Raw genomic sequence first — 20,997 nt, 5'->3', positions numbered from 1 at the left:
CATACTCTTTCGCCTCTTAGCTCAGAGCCGGCGGACCAAACCAACTGCCGAGATAGAAATAGGGGCGCCCTCAAAAGCCTTGTTCCTTGTACGCTGAGGGAAGTCCTAATAGTTGCGTCTCCCCCCATTTCCGGGTGCTCGGTGGGACAGTTCCGGCGCGGCCATTTGAGTTTACAACGGCGGGAAAGCAACCGCCGAAGGGAGCTCGCGGTGAGTTCGCTTCTCTCGCGGCAGCTGTCGGGCCTGGCGACTGAGGGGGGCGCGCGCCACAGCCGAATAGTTCAGCTCAAGAGGGCACTTTAGGCGGGGCAGGGGGGGGGGCGCTAGGTGCAGAGGCCCAGGGGCCCTAGTCAGGGAGGAGGAGCCGCGGGCTCGAGAGGAGTTATGAGGGGGCGTGGCCAGAAGGAGCGGGGCTTATCGGACGTTAAGGTAGAGCGCAGCAGAGGGAGGGCGTGGCCCCAGGCTGCGTGCCGGGGGCGGGGCATGGCAGCCGTTGTGGCGCGCGGGTTGTCAAGGTGACACACCCGCCAACGGACACGCCGCGTGAACGTTGAGGCAAAGAAAAGAGTTCCGAGGGGCGGCTTGAATTCGCTGCAGCTCAGCGAGGGAGCTCTTGGTAGCGGCTCCGGCATTTTATTTTATTTTATTTTAGCTAGAAGCTAATCATAGAATCTTGAAAGGGACCCCGAAAGTCCTCTAGTCTAACCCCCTGCAATACAGGAATCTGAGCTAAAGCATCCATAACAGGTGGCCAACCAACCTTTGTTTAGAAACCGCCAAGGAAGGAGAGTCCACCACCTCTGGTGGGAGCCCACTGCTGAACAGCTCTTACTGTCAGAAAGTTTTTCCAAATGTTTAGTCGAAATCTCCTTTCTTGCAACTTGAAGCCATGGCTTCGAGTCCTACCCTCCAGAGCAGGAGAAAATAAGCATGCTCCCTCCTCCACGTGACAGTCCTGAAGATATTTAAAGATGGCTGTCATGTCTCCTCTCAGTCTCCTCTTTTCCAGACTAAACATATATTTCAAGCACTCCTCATAAGGCTTAGTTTCCAGACCTTTGGTCATCTTGGTTGCCCTCCTCTGCACACCTTCCAGCTTGTCAACATCCTTCTTAATTTGTGGTGTCCAAAATTGGACAAGGCAGAATAGACCGGTACTATTACTTCCCTTGATCTGGACACTATAATTCTGTTGATGCAGCCTAGAACAGCATTGGCTTTTTTTGTTGCTGCATCACACTGTTAACTTATGTTAAGCTTGTGGACCCCTAGATCCTTTTCACTTGTACTGCTAGTAAGCCAGGTATCCCCCAACCCCTATTTGTGCATGTGGTTCTTCCTGTCTTAAGTGCAGAACCTTATATTTGTCCCTATTGAAATTCATTTTGTTAGCTTGCGCCCAGTTCTCCAATCTGTTAAGGTCATTTTGAATTCTGATTCTGTCTTCTGTGGCATTAGCTACTCCTCCCGGTAGGGGTGCCATCTGCAAATTGGATGAGCATCCTCTCAATTCTTTTATCCAAGTCATTTATATAGACGTTAACAATGGGACCAGGACAGAACCCTGCAGCACCCCACTTTTCACTTTTTTCCAGGATAACGAGGAACCATTAATGAGTACTCTTTGGGTTTGGTCAGTCAACCAGCTACAAATCCACCTAACAGTTACCTCGTTCAACCCAAATTTTACCAGCTTCCTCGCAAGAATATAATAGGGAACTTTGTCAAAAGCCTTACTGAAATAAAGATACACTATGTCCACAGCATTTCCCTGATCCACCAAGTCTGTAATTCCATCAAAAAAAAGAAGAAAGAAATCAGGTTGGTCTGGCATGACTTATTTTTAAGAAACCCATTCTGGTTCTTAATAATCACAGCATCCTTTTCTAAATGCTCACAGACCGACTGTTGAATTAACTGTTCTAGGGTCTTCTCTGGGGTCTTCTCTGGTATCAATGTCAAGCTCGCTGGTTGGTAGTTACCTGGACCTTCCTTTCCCCCTTTTTGAAGATGGGGACATTTGCCCTCCTCCAGTCTGTAGGGACTGCACCTGTTCTCCAAGAATTCTCAAAAATAATAGACAAAGGCTCTGAAATTACATCCGCAAGCTCCTTTAGTACCCTTTGGAAGCAGCTCATCAGGCCCTGGAGATTTGAATTCATTTAAAGTAGCTAGGTGTTCCCTTACTACTTTTCCTATCGTGGGCTGCAGCTCCCTCCTTACATCATTTGTAGTGCCAATCTTTGCTGGCTCAAGAGTTGAAGATAACCCGCTTTTAGTCTTAGCAGCCAAAAAAGAGAGAGAAAACACCTCTAGCTTTCTCGCCAGGTTGACTAGCTTGGGGGGCGGCTGGTTACTTTACATGCTTTAATCTTACATCCCTGTAAGACAGGCAGATAGCATTCCTGTATCTCTGTCGTCCACAAGGTGGAAGTAGGGAGGAATAGTGGGAAACAAACCAGACGCGATTTTGGTAGCCACACTTGTTCGTGGATTTACTCATCTTCATAAAAAGTGGAAAGTGTATGTCTTATTGTTCCACCTGAATGTGATTATGAAGTGTGTGTGTGTTTTTTTTTCTCTTTTCAGAAGAAATAAATTCATCTTAAATTAGCAGTACAGACAAGACAAGAGCAAAATATGGAAAACGGTGTTCGGTTAGTAACTATGAAAAAAAGTATTTATAAGTTCATTTCCACTTTTCTCAACAAAATCTACATCAGTCTTGCCCTTGGCATTTTTTTAATAGATTAATTTGTCCTAAGCAAGTGTAAATCACAACATCTGTGCTGGTAAAAGAGTGTATAGATTACAAGGGAGTGTTTGTCAGCTATAAGAATATGAAGGTGTGCATATAACTGAAGAACTTGTTTCTAGAAGTTGCTAGAATTTTGACATATTATATGGAAATTACATTTTTTGCAAGATCATACTGGCTTCTTAATTGAAAGGAGTAATACAATAAATATCATCTGCCTGAGTCTGTATGTCTACTGTTGAGGTAGGTGCTTTTCAAAAAAAAATACTATTTTACAGTAAGCAGCAATGACAGATCTGCTGTTAAATTTCTCTCAACAGACATAGCATCTAAGCCCCTCTGTGCCTTCCAGTTCTCATCTCCCACCATATCTTTTAACTTTCACAATGGCATTCCACAAAATAATAATTTCATTAATATGCAATACACATATGGACAGAACAGTGATGGAATGTATTTGTATAAGGAACAGCAGAATAAATATACTGACTGATTGAACTCCAGAGATGTTCTGCAAGCCCCTGAAATACTCAAGCTGTATAGAACTGAGCTTGTTCTGTACTTGAATGGGAGACTACCTAGAACTGTGTCAGTCTGTTTTAGGAAACTCACAGATACAAGTGCAATGAAGAGTTGATAAAGGTCCTGCTGAAAAAAAATCATAAATGTAAAATATAATATACCCCTTTATGGTAATGTTTCTTTCCCCCTATTTTGTTAGTAAAAAGATGCCAAAGAGAAAATCAAGGAGGGACTTCAGAAAGAAACTGGGAGTAAGTGGCACATATCTTTTTCATTCAAACACAAATGAGACATTTTCCACTTCTGTTTAGTTTTATTTGATTCACAGCCTTGAGATAATCCATACTGGAGTTCTATGGGGAATTTTGAACTGAAACTTTTTTTAAAAAAGCCTTTCACTCTTCCAACTATAGAGGTGACACATGATATCCCAAGTGCTTAAAGAGCATGATGCAATACAGAATCATCCTCCGTTAGGGGCACTATAAGTATACATAATATGTAAAATACATGTGTACAGATAATGGGATAATGAATGGCTGACATTCAGAGGCATGGCATGACAAAAAAATTGGTACAGTCACTGCTGCTCCTCTCCCCTTACCCAGAAAATCTGCTGCTTGCCACTTCTGGATTGGAGATAACACAGTATTGATTCCTCAAATGCACACAATGGTGCTGTTGCTGTCAAATCATAGAGAATTCCCAAGTACCAGAAAAAAATATATAGAATGGTTACATCCTGCTCACTCTCACACTGACACACACTACACAAATACAGGCCACAAACACACACACATCTCTCACACATACACACTCATACAGCTTGGCTGTGAGTCTTGGAAGACTTGTTCCCTGCCTTGCAGGCCTTTTCCCACCTGGCCTGGGGGGGGGGGGGCTGACTGACTCCAGCTATGAAAGCTGAGGCTGCTGAAAAGACTCTTGGGCTGGACTATTGTTTAGGAAGTTTTGTTTGGCTGGGTGTTTCTGTTATTAATTTTAAAAAGGATCTTTATTTTAGATCTTAAGATATATGTGGAAATTGTTCATGGTTTTAACTTTGGAAAGCCAGCATACAAGTAAAATGCTGTATGTATATATGTATGTCATACACTACATATACACAGCTACACAAACATCTCTCTCTCTCTCTCTCTCTCTCTTACACAGACCACATATACAAGCAGACCACTCACATACTAGCATACCTTCCCTCACACACATTGCATACATTTCACCCTCTCTGACAGATCATACATACATACCTTGCCTGCCCGCCTCTCCCTCTCCCCCCATCACACCACTATTCCTCTTTCTATGTCCAACTGTTTCAGTCACACAAACAGCACATACAGATCCAGAAAATCCACTCCACAGATGAAATAAGTGTCTGTCATTCACACACACATAAACCCCTATCTATCTCACCCTACCCCAAAGGCCAATCCCTCCCCCCCCAAAAAAAATACATACATAACCCCTGTTTTCTTGTCTTGTTTTGCTTTCTGTGGATTTTTTATTATAGGAAATATTATTTTGATAAAACATTTCTTTCTTGTTCTAATCCAGTATTTGAATTTGTTTGAATTCTATTTCTTACACTGAAAGAAATAAATCTCAATTTTCAGCTATTTGTTACAGATTCTGTTTTTTGAGGGTCCTCCCCAGGGATACCATGTCAAGTTGCACTTTCATTTTAAACTGCTTTCTCCTTAGGAACCAGATGTATCAGGTATTTTGAAAGTTCTCCAAACTGACCAAGCAGAGGAACCTGATGAATTATTTGGTTAGTGGTCGCATTTTGCCTTTTTAAATTGACACTAATAGTTACAGAACATAAAATAGAATCTGCTTCAGCGGTGTAAGTCGTGCCCCAAATCCTGTGAACAGTTTCAGGGCTGAGGCATTAGAGCAGTCCAAAATTACAAGGAATTGAAGTGAGAAATATAAAAATATGTTCTCCTCACATGTAAACAAGCCCATGAGGAGAAATGAATGTGCTGTCAAGCCCACTTCTTCTGACACATTACTGTTATGTTACTAGCCCTCCATGAGTTTTGAAGGTGAAGTTCTGAAATAGGAGGACTGTTAATTTAATAAAGTGGTTGTGCTGGAAGGGACAGTTGTCACTGATAGTGTGCCCTTGCTCTCCCTCATGTATATGTTTACATTTGAGGTGGACAAATGTCTGAATGCCCAAGACTGACCTATGTTTTTATTGCTCACTACAAACAAGATGGTGCAGTTCATTAATGCTAGATTTGTCTGTGTTATCTAGGTGAACCTTCACAGGAACCTTTACATAGCACTGCTGTGTCTGCTTATGAGGAAGAAGATCAGTATTCAGATGGGTCAACAAGCAGTTCATCAGATTCTGAGCCAAAAAAGAAAGATACTAGAGGAAGGTACTACAAATGTAAATTTGAAAACATGTTTATCCTTGTAACACATCATGTACCCATTTCTCATTCACTCACACACCTGTTAGCTTGACTAAAATATGCTAGGCATACTAACATTGGCCATTCATTCAGCACACTACAGAACCCCCATCTAATTTTCAGGTGCCTTTTTATGCAATTGAGAAGATAGCATCCAAACCATGTGAAATGCTTGGATGGTTTGATTGTTCCTTTTTAAACTTTAAACTAAGGATATGGAGGAGTGAACACAAGCATGCTCCCTACTTTATATTCAAAATCTAGGGTGCGGAACTGCAGACCAATCTGGTCTGTTAGGGGTCCACTTTTGCCCATGAGGCCATTATCCCCAAACCATGCCTGTGATGGGATGATTAGCTGCTTGTGCGTAAAATCGTGCTCCCTCAGAGTTTGTGCCACTCCACAAACCTCTGTGTGTGACAGAGCTCCTCAAACATGTCTGCCCTAGTCACTCGTAGATTCCGACAGTGGTTGCTTTCGGAATCGTCTCCAGCATAAGAGCTCCTTAACGGAAACCCGCCTTCTGGACTCACGGCGTGACAGTTTCCGGCGAGGCGTGGGTCTCCCTATGGGAGCCTCAGATACCTCCCCACTGTTCTCGCTGGAAGCGTCTCTGAGCCCTCCCTCCTGCTCGCATTCCCTCAGAGATCCACTCCTCCCCCTGCTGGTTCCTGCTTCAGCTGTTGAGTCTCTTCCTTCCTCCCTGAGCCCCTCCACCACCTGTTTCTCCGATGGCAGTTCCCTGACAATGCCCACCTCCCCATCAGCTGACATCACTGGTGATAAGCAGAGATTAAATCCTGCTCAAAAGCGCTATGTGAAGCAGCTTGTGTGCCACCTGCTTTCAGGAGTGCTTTTGGAACCCAGCACGAAGCAGGATCACACTCTGATCGTACAAGCTGAAGAGAAGGGAGATCAATCCTCCTAAGCACTGGGCTTGGTGCACAAGAGAGCTTATTCCAGGTGTTTGCCAGCTTGCTGCTGTTGCCAGCAAACTTCAGCCTTGTTTCTCTCATGCCTGTCAATGGTGGAGAGGGGAGAAACAAGCTCAGAACTTCCCAAAGCACTAAACATGGGTTTAACAATGCCCCTTTGCTTAAAGGGGAGGCAGAGCAAAGCACTGTTTGAAATGAAAGGAGAGGAGTGAATGTTTCAGTGGGCACATTGCAAAGCCACAGATGGGGTTTTGATAGGTGGGCAGCCCCATCCCCCCTGCGAGGCCTATGATGCAAAGGATCTGGCCTGTGAAGCCAAAACATTTCCCCACATGTGTTCTAAACCAACTTGTATGTTTCAAAAATATGACTGTAGGAGTATTCCTAACTTTAAGGTCTAAACAGGATTATTATTTGCAATCAATATATTATGCAGCAAAAGTGTATAAATATACTGCATTATTTTTCTTTGGCTCTTTGTACTCTACTGTGTCATCAAGACTGAACCTTTAGCTCTTGCAGTACCTTTCTGAGTGGCACATCTGTGACCCCTAGGAACACATTGTAAGAGATATTAGAGATTTGTAAGTTGTCTCAGTGAATTAAGCTTCAATTCCTATCAGCACATACTGTTGTGCAGTATCAGCTTCTTCAGCTCTTAACCACTATGCAACACGACACTATGCAACACAAGCCATATAGCTTTTTGAGTAACTCAGATATACACAACAGTCGCATCCTTATTTTTTTTCTTGCATGCACACATCTACATACCATTCAATTCACATACCCATTTGATCCCCACTATATTCTTGCTGGCTCTTTGATTCTTACTGTCAGCATTGGACAAATCCTGTGTGCCAACAGTGAAACTTCTTAGCAAGAAAAGAAGTGACCTTTTGATTTTTAAAGCTACATGCCAGAATATAAAGTATTGCATTATTTTATATCTTTTTTTAGCAAGTGTCAGCATATCTTGAAATCAAGATCAGAGAGAGAAGTTTCCGAAGAGGAACCTGTGCAAGAGAATATGGTAAAGAAATGAAGTTAAGATTGTGTGACCTACTTTTACTTCAGGAAAACAGACAACAATATATTGAAAATGCCAATATATTTCCAATATATTGGAAATAAATAATTGGATCTCTATGTTTTAAATGTATATTATTATAACTGGGTAATTAATTCTCCAGATTTCAAGCAAGTATGATTTATTTACTACTAGCTGAAATCTCATGCTAGCTAAGATAATGAAGAATGAATATCGGTAATATTATCTTCACATGGCATGGCTTTTAAAGTCATGACTTGGCCTTAGAAATCATATACATACATATATATATAAATTCCCTTGTATATTATAATTTCCCTTCTAGGAGCTAAAGCTCTTAAATGCATTTACCCCAATCTAGCAAATGCAGCTTTTGAGTGCTCAGAAAAGAAGATTGGCACAAGTATGATAGTTGAGGAATGGCAGACATACCAGGAATTGTATGTTTGGTGCACAAAGCATTGTATCTTTGCAGGCACATTATATGTATAGGCTTTTGCAGACTCTTGTTTTCTGTGTTGAGGTAATTGTCTGCATGTCTTCAGACTACACAGAAATTATGAATGTTAGAAACTTATTTTAATGGAAGTTGACACTTAGGCTTTTAAATAGTGGTGCTCTTAGTCTAATATTTCTACAGTACAGCTCAGCTGCTTCCCATGTGCTCACTATAAACAGCTGCTTATATTGGTCCAGTTGTGATCACAGTTGTCATATATGGTAACAACTTGAGGCTGTTTTATTGAGGCTGCAAGTGCCTCATGGCTACCTGTTTTACAAACTTTTCGTGGTACCTTTATTGGATGTAACCTACTTTCATTTAGTTTTTAATTATGTTTGCTGTGGGAAAGCAAGGTAAATTGTGGCTCCCTGCAGCAAGTATTCATATGTTTCTCACAGACTGCAGAAAACATTGCAGATGCATGTTACATAAAGATTTATAACTGATGTTTCCATAATATGTAAAGCTGTTTTTATACTGGAGGGAAAGATTGCATCCGTTCCTATAAAATGAAAGGCACTGCATTTGTATTCTCTTTAATCTGAGAATAATCACTTGACTTTTCATTTAGAGAGCCACAGAGTCTACATCCAGCACAGAGGACTATAGATTAACATCTCCGCTGCCAGTAAGATGCAGCTCTTCAGAATGCAGAATATCAGATAACATTCCAGATCTTGTGGAGGACTTGAATACTGATAAGGTTAACTATAAACTTTGCTATGCACCATAGCTGTGAGAAGCTTTGTCCTAAGAATGATGCCTTTTAGCACATATCTGGGTCTTGTTCTTTTTAAAAAATGTGTTCAGAAAGTATTAGTGAAGAAATACAGTGCTTCCTATATTTTAGTTTCCAGTATTTTTTTCACGGTGGTGCTTTCACTGGTGCAGTTTATGTGTGTGTAAATTAGTTAGGGGCTGTTGCAAATGGGCAAGTGTCCTCTTGGCACCATTTCCTTGTATTTCCTCAACATGCCTTGGTCAGAACTAGCCAGAAATACTTGTTGAAAGAGTGTGAGTTCAGACAAACTTCATAGCTGCTCCTCCTGCCTAATGTGATCATAAATTTCAAAATAAAAGCATTTAAATGTATGCATTTTTATTTGACAGATGCCTATTAGGAGTGCTGAATGCCACAAGAAGCAGAAAGAGGCTTGTTCACCACAGATGGAGACAGATTACTCAGGTGAGAAAGAGGTTGTGTGGTGTTGTTTTGCTTACAGTGGGGGGGATCCATGGATAGCTTGTCACTCACTCCACTGTACAGGAATTTTCAAATTAGGGCACTTAGCCTGATAGTGGTAGCTCAAGGTGGTATTCATGGTTCCCCACCAACTCGTAATTTCATCCCCACAACCACCTTGTGAGGTAGCTTTGGCTGTGAGTCACTGAGATCCTAGTCTGACGCTGTAGTGAAGTTAGGAAATTTCAATAGACAAACTTTGGTCAAGCTGAAGAAAAGCACTGTGGGAAGACCAAAGGCCAAAGGATTTATGGGAAATGTGTCCTTGTTACTTTAAGCTGCAGACTAGCTGTCTCTGGGAGTGTGAATGCTTATCTCAGCCATCTGCAGGAAGGAAAAACCTTTAGTTGATTAGTGGTGATTTAGCCCCTGGTTACTAAGTGTCTTCCCTGTGTAAATAAGGGTTATCAAGCCTCATTACAGGAGGAGGAGGATCTGGTGTGTGTCTGAGAAATTTGGGGAGGAAACTTTTGATCCCAAGGTCTTGAGAACAAACAAACCTCAGCTGTCACAACTGACCATTGATCCAACTGATCCAACTAGCTGACGGTAAATTTAAAATAAAACAAGAATTCTGATTAGTCTTGAGGTCCGATTCCACATGGATTTTATTCCACAGAATAAAAATCTTAGGAAAGGAGTTTGCGGGCGCAGCTATCCACCCTTCTGTCAGGTGCCATCATGCTGACAGTCGACTTGCTACATTCGTATGCGTGTCCTTTGTGATGAAGATTCCTATTGTCTTCTTGAGATGCAGATTCAACCGAGGACTTTTCGAACTGCTCTAACCTTTCTTATGTTCTCGTTTTTTTTTGTAAGTACATTTAGCTAGCGATGCTTTACAATGTTGTTGTTTTTCTGTCTGAAACGCTATAAGAGATGTGCCTACTTTTAAGTATGTTTAATTTTGTTTTTTAAATAAATTTTTAAAAGAGGATTTCCTTGTTGTTCTGTGTGCCTTTCTGGGGAAGTCTGAATCCAAGCCTGACCATTTAGCCTTCTACTGAAGCTGTAAATTCCTGCCTGTAATTTGCGGAACCTGTTGAATTTCTGCCTGCATTTTGTGGAAATCAATTGCAGGGTGGGGCAGCCAGTAACTGGGAAGAGTAACCTTCTCCCTTGGGTAATCTTCTGGCTATCCCCGGATACAAGGGAGTGGTGGCAGCATTTACTCTTTTGGTGTGTTTTGTCCTGTAAAAAGTATATGTTGCGGCACCACCTTCCCTCTTTTAGCCTGGTCCCACTGGATTGTAGGACAGGTGAGGAAGGGGCGTGTGACCCTAACATTACTACATGGTTGGCAGTTGGGTGGGATCAAACTTCCCTACAGAAAGGCACTTTGAGCACGTATCTCTTATAAGTTGCAGGCGTTTTATTTTTTTCTGATATAGTTAGGAATCATGGAAGGCGGAGTTCCCCATGAGAATACAATGCAAACGGTGAATGAATGGGTGCTTGGTGGAGAGAGTAGCTCCCTTCCTACCGCGGCAGAACCCCCCCCCCCCAACAACCAATTTCTAAAGCAGACTCCTCCCCCTTGTTCTCGGAGCATTCCGAGGGAGAAGAGAATGCCAACCAATTAAGAACTCTGAGGGGCGGGAGAGAGTCGTGCAACTCTCAGAGCGCAGTTGGCACGTTGTTTAACCAACAGCTATCGTGAAAGCTGTGATTGCCTCTACACGTCCTAGAGGAAGCTATCTTGTTTATGCAGAGCCGAGGGAAATGGAGTTTTCAGCCGGCAAAGCTGTCGAACGGGTGCCAGATCCCGTACAGGGAGGATTTCGGTGCCGGGAAAAATTTCCCAGAGTGGGCCAGTCCATCATTACTGACCCAAGAACCAGCCGGATGGCGTATGAGTATCGAGACTTGCCACGACAAATGCGGGAAGCATCTGTGGAGGACGACAACCTGGAGCGTTCGTCCCGTGAAAGTCGCAGACCAGTGGGACGTTGTTTGCCTAGTCCAGTCCGGGTCTACTTGCCAGTAAGAGCTTGGGAAACCCATGGGGCAGCGCGACGGTACGAGGAGGTCGAACCTCAACCCCAACCCTCGCGTGGATACACAGAGGAGGGACTTCAGCATCCGGATGGACAGGTGCCCCGTTATCGTTATGCCTCAAGGTATGACTGTAGCCCAGAACCGCGGGGAGCAATTCCAAGACAGGCTCCTCAAGGGTTTCCTTTGAGCAACTTTGACTTGCGTTTGTTTCCTACATACCAGCCCCCCACAGACGTTTTTCGTTATTTAACTCTCTTTGAAGTGATCTGTCGGGATATGGGGGTGCCCTTGAGAATGTACATGCCTATTTTGCGCTCCTTAATTTGTGGGGAGCTAGTTGAGCTGATGGCCCAACTCCCTTTGTCCCAGGCAAATGACTATGAGCGTTTTAAAAGGCTGGTGATGCAGAGGCCTGGGTTTCATGCTGAAAATTATAGACGAGCCTTCCGGAAGGTGGATAAATGCAGCCCCTCAGACTGTATTTGTGTGTATTCTTTGAAAATGGCTAAAAATTTTGAATTATGGCTTTTGGCTGAAGGCGTTGATACTTTTGAAGGACTAAGGCAATTGCTGTTAAAAGAACAATTTATGCAACAATTGCCCCCTGAGATTGCAAGCCTAGTCGCCAGTCAGCATCCAGCTACTTTGGAGCAAGCGACCCAGCTCGCAGAATCGTTTAAATTGAAGTGGTCCCATCTGGCGAAAAGGGGACAGCCGGGAAGGAACAGCCCAGCGGCATCGGCTCCAGCCGGGAAATCTGCTCCCCCAGCTAAGGAACAAAGTAAAGCCACCCCCATGCCTACAAAAGACTCTTCCATAGCGGGGGGTGACCGTTCGAAACTTGCTCCTAGTTCGGGGCTGTGCTTTCATTGTAAAAAGCCTGGCCATGTGAAGGCAGCTTGCCCTCAATTGAATGGTAAAAAGCCCCCAGCCTGGACATTGACTCCTGCAGTGCATATGATTCAGCGACCGGCGGAGGACTGGGAGGCTGAGCAGCAAAGTTCAGGAGCTGGAGAAAACCTGGTCCCGGATGGGAGGGGTGGGGCAGTGCCTGATGCTATAATTCCTAAGACTGCTGGAACCACTTCTAATGCTGTTACAGTGGGGCCAGTGAGTACAGGGGCAGGACCGAGGGTGCCACACATTAACTGGGCTAATTTAAAATTTACAGCACCCATTGAGATCAACGGAATTGCTGTAAACTCTTTCCGAGACACGGGTTCTGATATCACCAGCGTGTCTAGAGATCTGGTTTTGCCCATACAGATGCAGCCTGACCCCTTGAAGATCAGCCCGTATGGTGTAGATGAGATTTTCCAACCTACCGCCATTGTTCCGGTGTCCTATAAAGGCTACACTGGAAATCAACTTGTTATAGTTCATGATCCTGAAGTGTGTAAAAGCCCTGTTCTGGTGGGAAATGATTTGGGATTTAAGGTTCACCCACAGCAAATATCGGTGAACTCTTTGTCAATTAAGGTCTTACCCACCCAGGCACAGGTGACGGAAAACTGGGGAACGACACCTCAAGGTTTGAGGGCTGAGGGAAGCCTTGGGATGGGTGGAGGTTTGGCGTCTGGTGCTACAATTCCCGCAACCACGGGGACTGCTAAGACTGCTGCTCCTGAGAATCCGGTTGGGGAAGAGAGTTGGCTTAATAAGTACCGCCACTCCTTGCATTCATTGGTCCAACTCAGCGTCTAACGCACCCCCCAGTGTTGACATTCGTCGAATTGCTGTGCCTTCCTTTTGAGGCAAAAACTCTGATACTGTGACTGTACCAAATGACTTAGTTTTTGTCCCAGCTGATTCAGTCCGATTTTCGGAAAAGTAATTCTCGTGGTGTAAAATTAATCCTCCAATCTGCAGCCATTGATCCAGTTCCCTCCAAGGATTTTAAGGGGGATCATTTTGTTCCAGTCCCTGAACCCCAAGTTTGTGCAAACCCTACTTTGGAGAAAAGTGTTTTGAAATCTACAGTTCCTTTCCAGCAGCTTGCAGCAAGCCCCCTTGCAACGCAGAATGAGAAAGATGCAAGCGTGTCCTGTCAGCTGATAGCTGAGAGTCAAGAAGAGGAAGGGGGGCCACCTCAGCCTAGCCATGACGGGGGATTCTCTGTTGTTTGAAGTAAAGCAGAGATTTGGTCAGTTTATCCTAGGTTGCCTAGAAGCTGCGGAAAGCCCTCCTTGCGAGACTGAGTCTGTATTTTTTGTGTCTAAAAAAGAATTTTTCTATCCACAGCTCAAGGACTTTAAAAACCCAGTTGATATGTTTAATGTTTTTCAAAATATGTTTTGTAATGTAAGTGGTTTTGTTAAAAAGAGAATGAAATTGGTGGGTCCTTTACAGAATTTTAGTCCTGGGAAACAGCATGGTTGTGTTATGAGTAAAATTGTTTTCAGGTCTGGTGGGATCATCAGCCTGCCCAACCCCTTTGTTCAAAATCTGCTGAAAACTTTGGTTGAGGTTTACCAAAGGAGCTCAGAGTTTGTGTCAAACCAGTCAGGTTTTGCCAAGCTCCTAGATAATCCTTTGTCCATGCTCAGAGGGAGAAGGGAGGAGATTGAGTTAATTTTTCTCAATTCGTGGCCAGAACGCCTTAAGCATGTGCAGAGAGTTTTGGCACGATTGCGAGATGCAAACCTGACAGTTGAAGTGTCTAAATGTAAGTTTGCTCAAGGAGAAGTGATTTACTTGGGATTTACAGTGGGGTCGGGAAACATCAAATCCCTGGAAGCCAAAATCCAGTGTGTGCAGGAATGGCCCCAACCACAAACCAAGAAGGGTGTACAATCTTTTCTAGGATTGGTAAATTATTATCAGAGGTTTGTTAATCATTTTGCTACTCTAGCTCCTCCCTTGACCAACCTGTGTAAGAAAGCTCTGCCAATCAAAGTGGATTGGACTGATGATTGTCAGGGAGCCTTTGAGTTGTTAAAACAGGCTCTTGTGAGTCCGCAGGTGATGCTACCCGCTGATAAGTGGTGTCCCTTTGTGGTGCAAACAGATGCCAGTCAAACAGGATTGGGAGGGGTTTTGCTCCAACAAGACAATGAGGGGAGTTGGCAACCGGTGGTGTATCTGAGCAAGAAATTGCTACCCCGGGAGCAAAATTATTCTACTGTCAAAAAAGTGTCTTGCTCTGGTCTGGGCTCTAACTAAACTCCTTCCCTATCTGTGGGATAAGACCTTTGAAGTCCAGACCGATCACTCCTCCCCCTTTCCTGGGTGGAAAGAGTAAAAGACTCTAACCAAAAACTGCTCAGGTGAAGCTTAACCTTACAGGATTATCAATTTAAGATCACTCACATTCCTGGAAAGGAGAATGTGGTTGCTGATACTCTGTCACGTATGTACCAGTCTGTAAAATGAATTGTTGACGTGTGAATGATGTTCCACTTGAGTATTTCCAAACTGTGTAAATATTTTGTTTTGGTGAAATTTAGGGACTTAACCCTGTAATTTCATCTTAGAGGGCAGGGTGTAGTGAAGTTAGTAAATTTCAATAGACAAACTTTGGTCAAGCTGAAGAAAAGCACTGTGGGAAGACCAAAGGGCAAAGGATTTGTGGGAAATGTGTCCTTGTTACCTTAAGCTGCAGACTAGCTGTCTCTGGGAGTGTGAATGCTTATCTCAGCCATCTGCAGGAAGGAAAAACCTCTACTTGATTAGTAGTGATTTAGCACCTGGTTACTAAGTGTAGTCCCGTGTGAACATGGGTTATCAAGCCTCATTACAGGAGAATGAGGACCTGGTGTGTCTGACAAATTTGGGGAGGAAACTTTTGATCCAAGGTCTTGAGAACCAACAAGCCTCAGCTGTCACAAGCTGAGTTATTATCCAACTAGCTGACCATTAATTAATTAATTAATCAAGAGTTCTGATTGGTTTTGAGGTCCTATTCCACGTGGGGTTTTACAGGAAAAAAATCCTAGGAAAGGGGTTTTGTGCCGCACCTCATCCGCCCTTCTGTCAGATACCATCATGCTGACAGTCAACTAGCTACATTCGTATATGTGTTCTTTGTGATGAAGATTCCTATTGTTTTCTTGAGATGCGGATTCAACCGAGGACTTTGTGAACTGCTCTAACCTTTCTTATGTTTTCGTTTTTGTAACTACATTTAGCTAGCGATGCTTTACAATGTTGTTGTTTTTCTGTCTAAAACGTTGTGAGAGATATGCCTACTTTTAAGTATGTTCAACCTTGTTTTTTTAAATAAATTTTAAAGAAAAGAGGATTTCCTTGTTGTTCTGTGTGCCATTCTGGGGAAGTCTGAATCCAAGCCTGACCATTTTGCCCCTACTGTACCTGTGAATTTCTGCCTGTAATTGCGGAACCTGTCGAATTGCTGCCTGTATTTTGTGGAAGCGATTTGCAGGGCTAGGAAGAGCAACCTTCTCTCTTGGGTTAATTTTCATGGCTATCCCGGGTTACAAGGGAGTGGTGGCTGCATCTACCCTTTTAATGTGTTTGGTCCTGTAAAAAGTATATATTGCGGCACCACCTTCCCTCTCTTAGCCTGGTCCCTCTGGATTGTAGGACAGGTGAGGAAGGGGCATGTGTCCGTAACATTACTACAAGGGGTAGTGGCAGGATGCTGTGCCCCTTAACATTACTACATGGTGGCAGTGTGTTGGGATTGAATTCCTAACTACTACAGACGCTCTAACTGCTATGCCACACTGGCTCAGCATATTATCAGACCATTGCCTATTAGAAGGCCTAATGGTCACTATTTTGCCTGCCAATATATGAAACATTAAGCGTTAGCATTGTTTGTTAGTGCTACCGTGCAGTTCTGTCTTCAGTTTCACAACTGAAAGACAATGTTTTATAATGCCATCGTTTATGGATTTTATTTCTTCTATTAAAAGTTGGTGCAATTCTGAGGCATTTTAAATCATAAATTTTGAGGGTTGGCTGAGACCTATAATCTCAAAAGCTGCTTCAAAAACACCATTTATTTAGATTCAGATGCTGAGCCAGATTTGATAAAGGTTTGGGGTTCCAAAGACATGAAAAAGGCTGCCAGCCGTGTCAAAGAAACTGATGTTATTCTGGATGCATTTGAGAAAATAACAGCAAAATACAAGTAAGTATCTTTATGACTAAGATTTAACTTGGTATATGACTTTAAGCCCATTGACAACACTGAAATTGGGCATTCTTAAGCCACAATACTTTGTGCTCTCTCTGTTACAGGTTGGTTTGCTGCAGCTGTGCTGTTTAAACATAGTGAATGTTGTCATATGATTGTAACCAAAAGGGCAAGCCATTTTTACTCTGTTATGAAATTATTTTCCCCTGATACTACTACCTAGGAACTCTGCCCCTGCTCACTCAACTCTCCAAGCCCTTGCCATTCCCCTCCCCCCACATTACTACCCCTAGGGCAACCCCCATAGTCGTGTTTCTTCCTCTGCAGCCTTCTTTGCACAAACACCCCATGCTGATATGTTACTGTATATCTCTTAAGATTAGTAGAATATGAAGAGATACAGTAATCTTACAGCAGATTAAGAGCAGTAGAATCTTAAGCGCAAATTTGTCAGTTTAAGTTCAGTTGATGAATGTTGTACAAATGAGTAGTTGCTTGTTAATAAAATACATCTTATAAAGTACTACATTCAATCTGAGACATTTTGTCAAAGACAACACATGGTACCATGAATGAAATACATGATTGTGGGAAGATGCTGTGGAATATCTGAGGGCTTCGCATCGTCTGATGTTGTTTAAAGCAGCAGTTTCCCTCAGTGTCCCTCTGTGCTCACTCCCATGTCATGACTGCTGTTGTTGTGCAGCCCGCCTTCTCTTCTGTTCCTCTGCCCCATCCTGACTTCATGCAAATCCAGTATTGTGATGACGCACTACAAGTCCTTCAATGGGCGCTGTGCAATGGCAACCTTACATTTTTATGTATATAGGAAGAAAGAATACTAGAACAAAACAAATGGGTGCTTATCTAAAACAATTCCCAGCCCTCAAGTTTAAACCATAATGAGGATGAACTAACTACAGTGGTACCTCAGGTTAAGTACTTAATTCATTCTGGAGGTCCGTTCTTAACCTGAAACTGTTCTTAACCTGAAGCACCGCTTTAGCTAATGGGGCCTCCCGCTGCTGCCGCACCACTGGAGCACGATTTCTGTTCTCATCCTGAAGCAAAGTTCTTAACCTGAGGTAATATTTCTGGGTTAGCGGAGTCTGTAACCTGAAGTGTATGTAACCTGAAGCATATGTAACCTGAGGTACCACTGTAAATGTGATGCAACTAAATTAAGCTTTCAGTGTTTCAAGTTATAATTTCACATGTTATTCAGTAGGAGAAATTTAGATAGTTGATGGCATTATCCAATTTTTGTCCACTCGTATCAAGTTCAATACCTAGAATATGTTTTTCAATATACTGATCAGTTCAGCATTTTTCTTTAGGTTTGTTTAATATACTGATTTGTATGCATTCTTCCCTATTCAGACAAGGAGTGGAGCTGAAAATATGTAGGAAAGCTATTGATAGCTTTTCTATTGCATTCAGAGAGCAACTCACCAATAATGTAAGTACATTTGTTCCCTTATTTCTGCTGTTCAGATGTAAGTGCCATTGCTCATGTTGCCAAAACGTCACCATCCAGGCACAAGAGGGAGGTACTAGAGTTTGCAGAAGCATTACAAAAATAGGGGGGAACCCTCGGAAAGGGAAAGCCCGAAAACAGCCCGCCAATGATAAAATTTGCTTATTGGCTGTGGCATGCCAGCTAATGAAATGCTCTGCATGAATAAGGCTGACAAATGGAAATGAAGGTGCAGCGCTGCCAAAATGCAAACAGACTTGCATTTGTTAGACCGGTGAGGGAAATGAGGGGCTCAAATGGATGGGGTGGTGGAAGGGGGAAAGCCCTCTGCAAATTATCTGTTCAGACCTGTAGCAAGAGTGATCTGTTCTTCACAAGGAGGATAAGGGGATGGTTCACCATGTGGTTCTGAACAAATTGCACCTGAGAGAATGTGACCCTCATCAAAAAAAAGGTTCCCTTCTACTGTTACACATACAAAGGCTTTGTATTATCTGACATGATTTTTCCTCTGCTGTTTTCCCAACTGCAGACTTTAAAACTTGCTTTTCAAATGACATATGTACTTCACAGAGAACATTTGAAAACTGAACCGAAACCTGTTGTATTATTTAATTCTCAAACTTGGAAACGATAGCATTAACAAAATGCCCACAGCAAAATTAAAATAATACTTATTATGAAAAATGTTTGTGGCAATTAATGATTTAACATTTTTAAAGGACTCCAGCCATGTTTCTCAAATCGAAGACGTATTGTAAAACAACCAGGAAAGAAAGGTGAAGGGTGGGATAAATCTTTAAAATAAAACTTTGAATCATATTTTCCCCAGTTGAGCACTGATCCTTTAAGATTCTTGGCTTAGGATAATAAATACAAATTCAGAACTATGAAAACTAAGTAACTTTCCACAAATTACAGAATCTTTGTAACTTACCTGCTTAGGCCCTAATGTTGGACTGAGCCAAGACAGTGTCCCAAACAGTTGGCATTCACCTGGGATTCTGGCATGGACTTACTCATGGACTTACAAGTTGTAGGAGCTGCATCCTAGTTGGCTACAGCAAGATAGTGTAGCTAGAGCCTTGGAAAGAGCACAGAAAGGAGAAGGAATCAAAAAGTAATGATCACAGTTTTGGTTGTCTCTCATATGAGTAACCACACCTTTTGAGCTTCCCTTGTTGACTCTCTGTTATGGTTAGCCAGCTCCTGCCTTCTAGCCAGCCATCTTGATCCCAAAGCTGCAGCAGACATATGCTGAAGGGAGAAATCTGGAAATCACAGAACTCTAAAAAAGTTGTTGTTGTTGTTTAGTTGTTTAATCGTGTCCGACTCTTTGTGACCCCATGGAACAGAGCACGCTAGGCACTCCTGTCTTCCACTGCCTCCCGCAGCTTGGTCAAACTCATGCTGGTAGCATCGAGAACACTGTCCAACCATCTCGTCCTCTGTCGTCCCCTTCTCCTTGTGCCCTCAATCTTTCCCAACATCAGAGTCTTTTCCAGGGAGTCTTCTCTTCTCATAAGGTGGCCAAAGTATTGGAGCCTCAGTTTCAGGATCTGTCCTTCCAGTGAGCACTCAGGGCTGATTTCCTTAAGAATGGATAGGTTTGATCTTGCAGTCCATGGGACTCTCAAGTGTCTCTTCCAGCACCATAATTCAAAAGCATCAATTCTTTGGCGATAGTCCATAAAGCCTTCTTTATGGTCCAGCTCTCACTTCCATACATCACTACTGGGAAAACCATAGCTTTAACTATACAGACCTTTATTGACATGGTGATGTCAGAGACCTCAACTTAAAAAAAAACCTATCAGCTTACTTGTAATTGGATATCCACTTCCAGAAACCCCGTGGCTAGAAAATGTGAAACCAATGAATTGCAACCCTTACAGTGACACATAAAAGCTGTGTCATAATAAAACAACTGAATAAAAGAGTAAATTAAGAAGCTATGCTGTATTACTAAAACCTGCACATTTTCATTAGGTTGCAGATGCTGAGGAACTTAGAACAACAAAATTGAAAAATGCAAAGGTAAACAATTTCATGAATCTTCATTAATTGTATGGGTTCTGTCTGTCTACAGAAGTGAGTATGCATGTTGGATTAGGACATTTCAGTGAATTATGAGCTGGAGTTCGCAGTGTGCCCTGTGAATTTCACCAGAGGGAGAAGCTCTCCTTCCAATAATGATTAAATCCAACTGCTGTGGCAAGAATTTATGTCCTCGTCTTGATTTTGGCCCTGAGACATGCTAGTTTTAGAGGTGTGCTGCTTTGAAGCCCACGTTTTTCACCCATGATTGCTTTGGAGTGGGAAGGCTAGATTTCTGCTTCCGAGGGGGCTGTTAGAGGGAGAATATTTGGAATCATGAGACAGGACACCAGAGGGCATGTTGTCTCTGTGGCTAATTGTATTGACTGAAATGTGTTCAGTCAACATATTTAATCAACCTGATCAGGTGTAGTGCTTGTGTACTGCCATCTGCAACTGAACATTCCCCAGGATAAGAAGCAAATCTGCATTCAGTACTCATTGCTGGAGCCAGTTTGTGAAAGGTGTGTGTGTCTTAGACCAAAATGCATAGCTTTCATACAACTCCTGGCTCTCTTCCTGCTATTTTGGATGTTTAGGAGCATTATATTCACTATTTTATGTGATAAAGAGCCCAAATAGATTGGTATGCCTTATATGAGAAAATGAATTTATTACAATTGTTTTGTTCTCTTGCTATAGCTTTTCTAAAAGCAGACATTAGTTTTGGTGGACAATTTTTTAAAAATAAAACCACTGGCATTGTATTCATATTGGCAGGTATTGATTTTATATAATGAATGTTCTGTCTTCTTATACCAATTAATCAATTGGATTTCCTTTCAGTAAACATCACTTGTCCCCCTGTACATTAATTGTATTTATTTATTCTGTCACTCATTGTACTTAGTATAGCAGGATCATGTGTACAA

At 42.6% G+C, this 20,997-nt stretch overlaps 1 protein-coding gene across 8 annotated transcripts in view; it reads left to right on the top strand.

Moving 5' to 3' along the window:
- Nucleotides 1-63: 63 nt before the first annotated feature.
- CENPU (centromere protein U) overlaps nt 64-20,997 on the top strand; it is a 24,338-nt gene continuing 3,404 nt past the window's right edge. The window contains exons 1-11 of one of the 8 annotated variants that reach the window (XM_082237894.1): nt 80-210; nt 2,590-2,657; nt 3,480-3,531; nt 4,997-5,066; nt 5,559-5,685; nt 7,617-7,689; nt 8,781-8,912; nt 9,320-9,395; nt 16,422-16,545; nt 17,932-18,010; nt 20,018-20,065. In XM_082237894.1, the coding sequence (XP_082094020.1) occupies nt 2,641-2,657; nt 3,480-3,531; nt 4,997-5,066; nt 5,559-5,685; nt 7,617-7,689; nt 8,781-8,912; nt 9,320-9,395; nt 16,422-16,545; nt 17,932-18,010; nt 20,018-20,065 (798 nt within the window). In that variant the 5' untranslated portion in view covers nt 80-210; nt 2,590-2,640. Of the gene's footprint in view, nt 211-306; nt 430-475; nt 804-2,589; nt 2,658-2,689; nt 3,002-3,479; nt 3,532-4,996; nt 5,067-5,558; nt 5,686-7,616; nt 7,690-8,780; nt 8,913-9,319; nt 9,396-11,163; nt 13,551-16,421; nt 16,546-17,931; nt 18,011-20,017; nt 20,066-20,997 lie in introns of those variants that run through there. The other 7 variants (XM_082237895.1, XM_082237888.1, XM_082237890.1 and 4 more) reach the window with 7 other exon arrangements.

Source organism: Podarcis vaucheri (assembly GCF_965113315.1).
Source record: "Podarcis vaucheri genome assembly, chromosome: 9".
In the NCBI taxonomy this organism is placed as follows: Eukaryota; Metazoa; Chordata; class Lepidosauria; order Squamata; family Lacertidae; genus Podarcis; species Podarcis vaucheri.
Note: the sequence above shows the minus strand (reverse complement) of the source record. Positions and strands in the feature narration are given on the sequence as shown.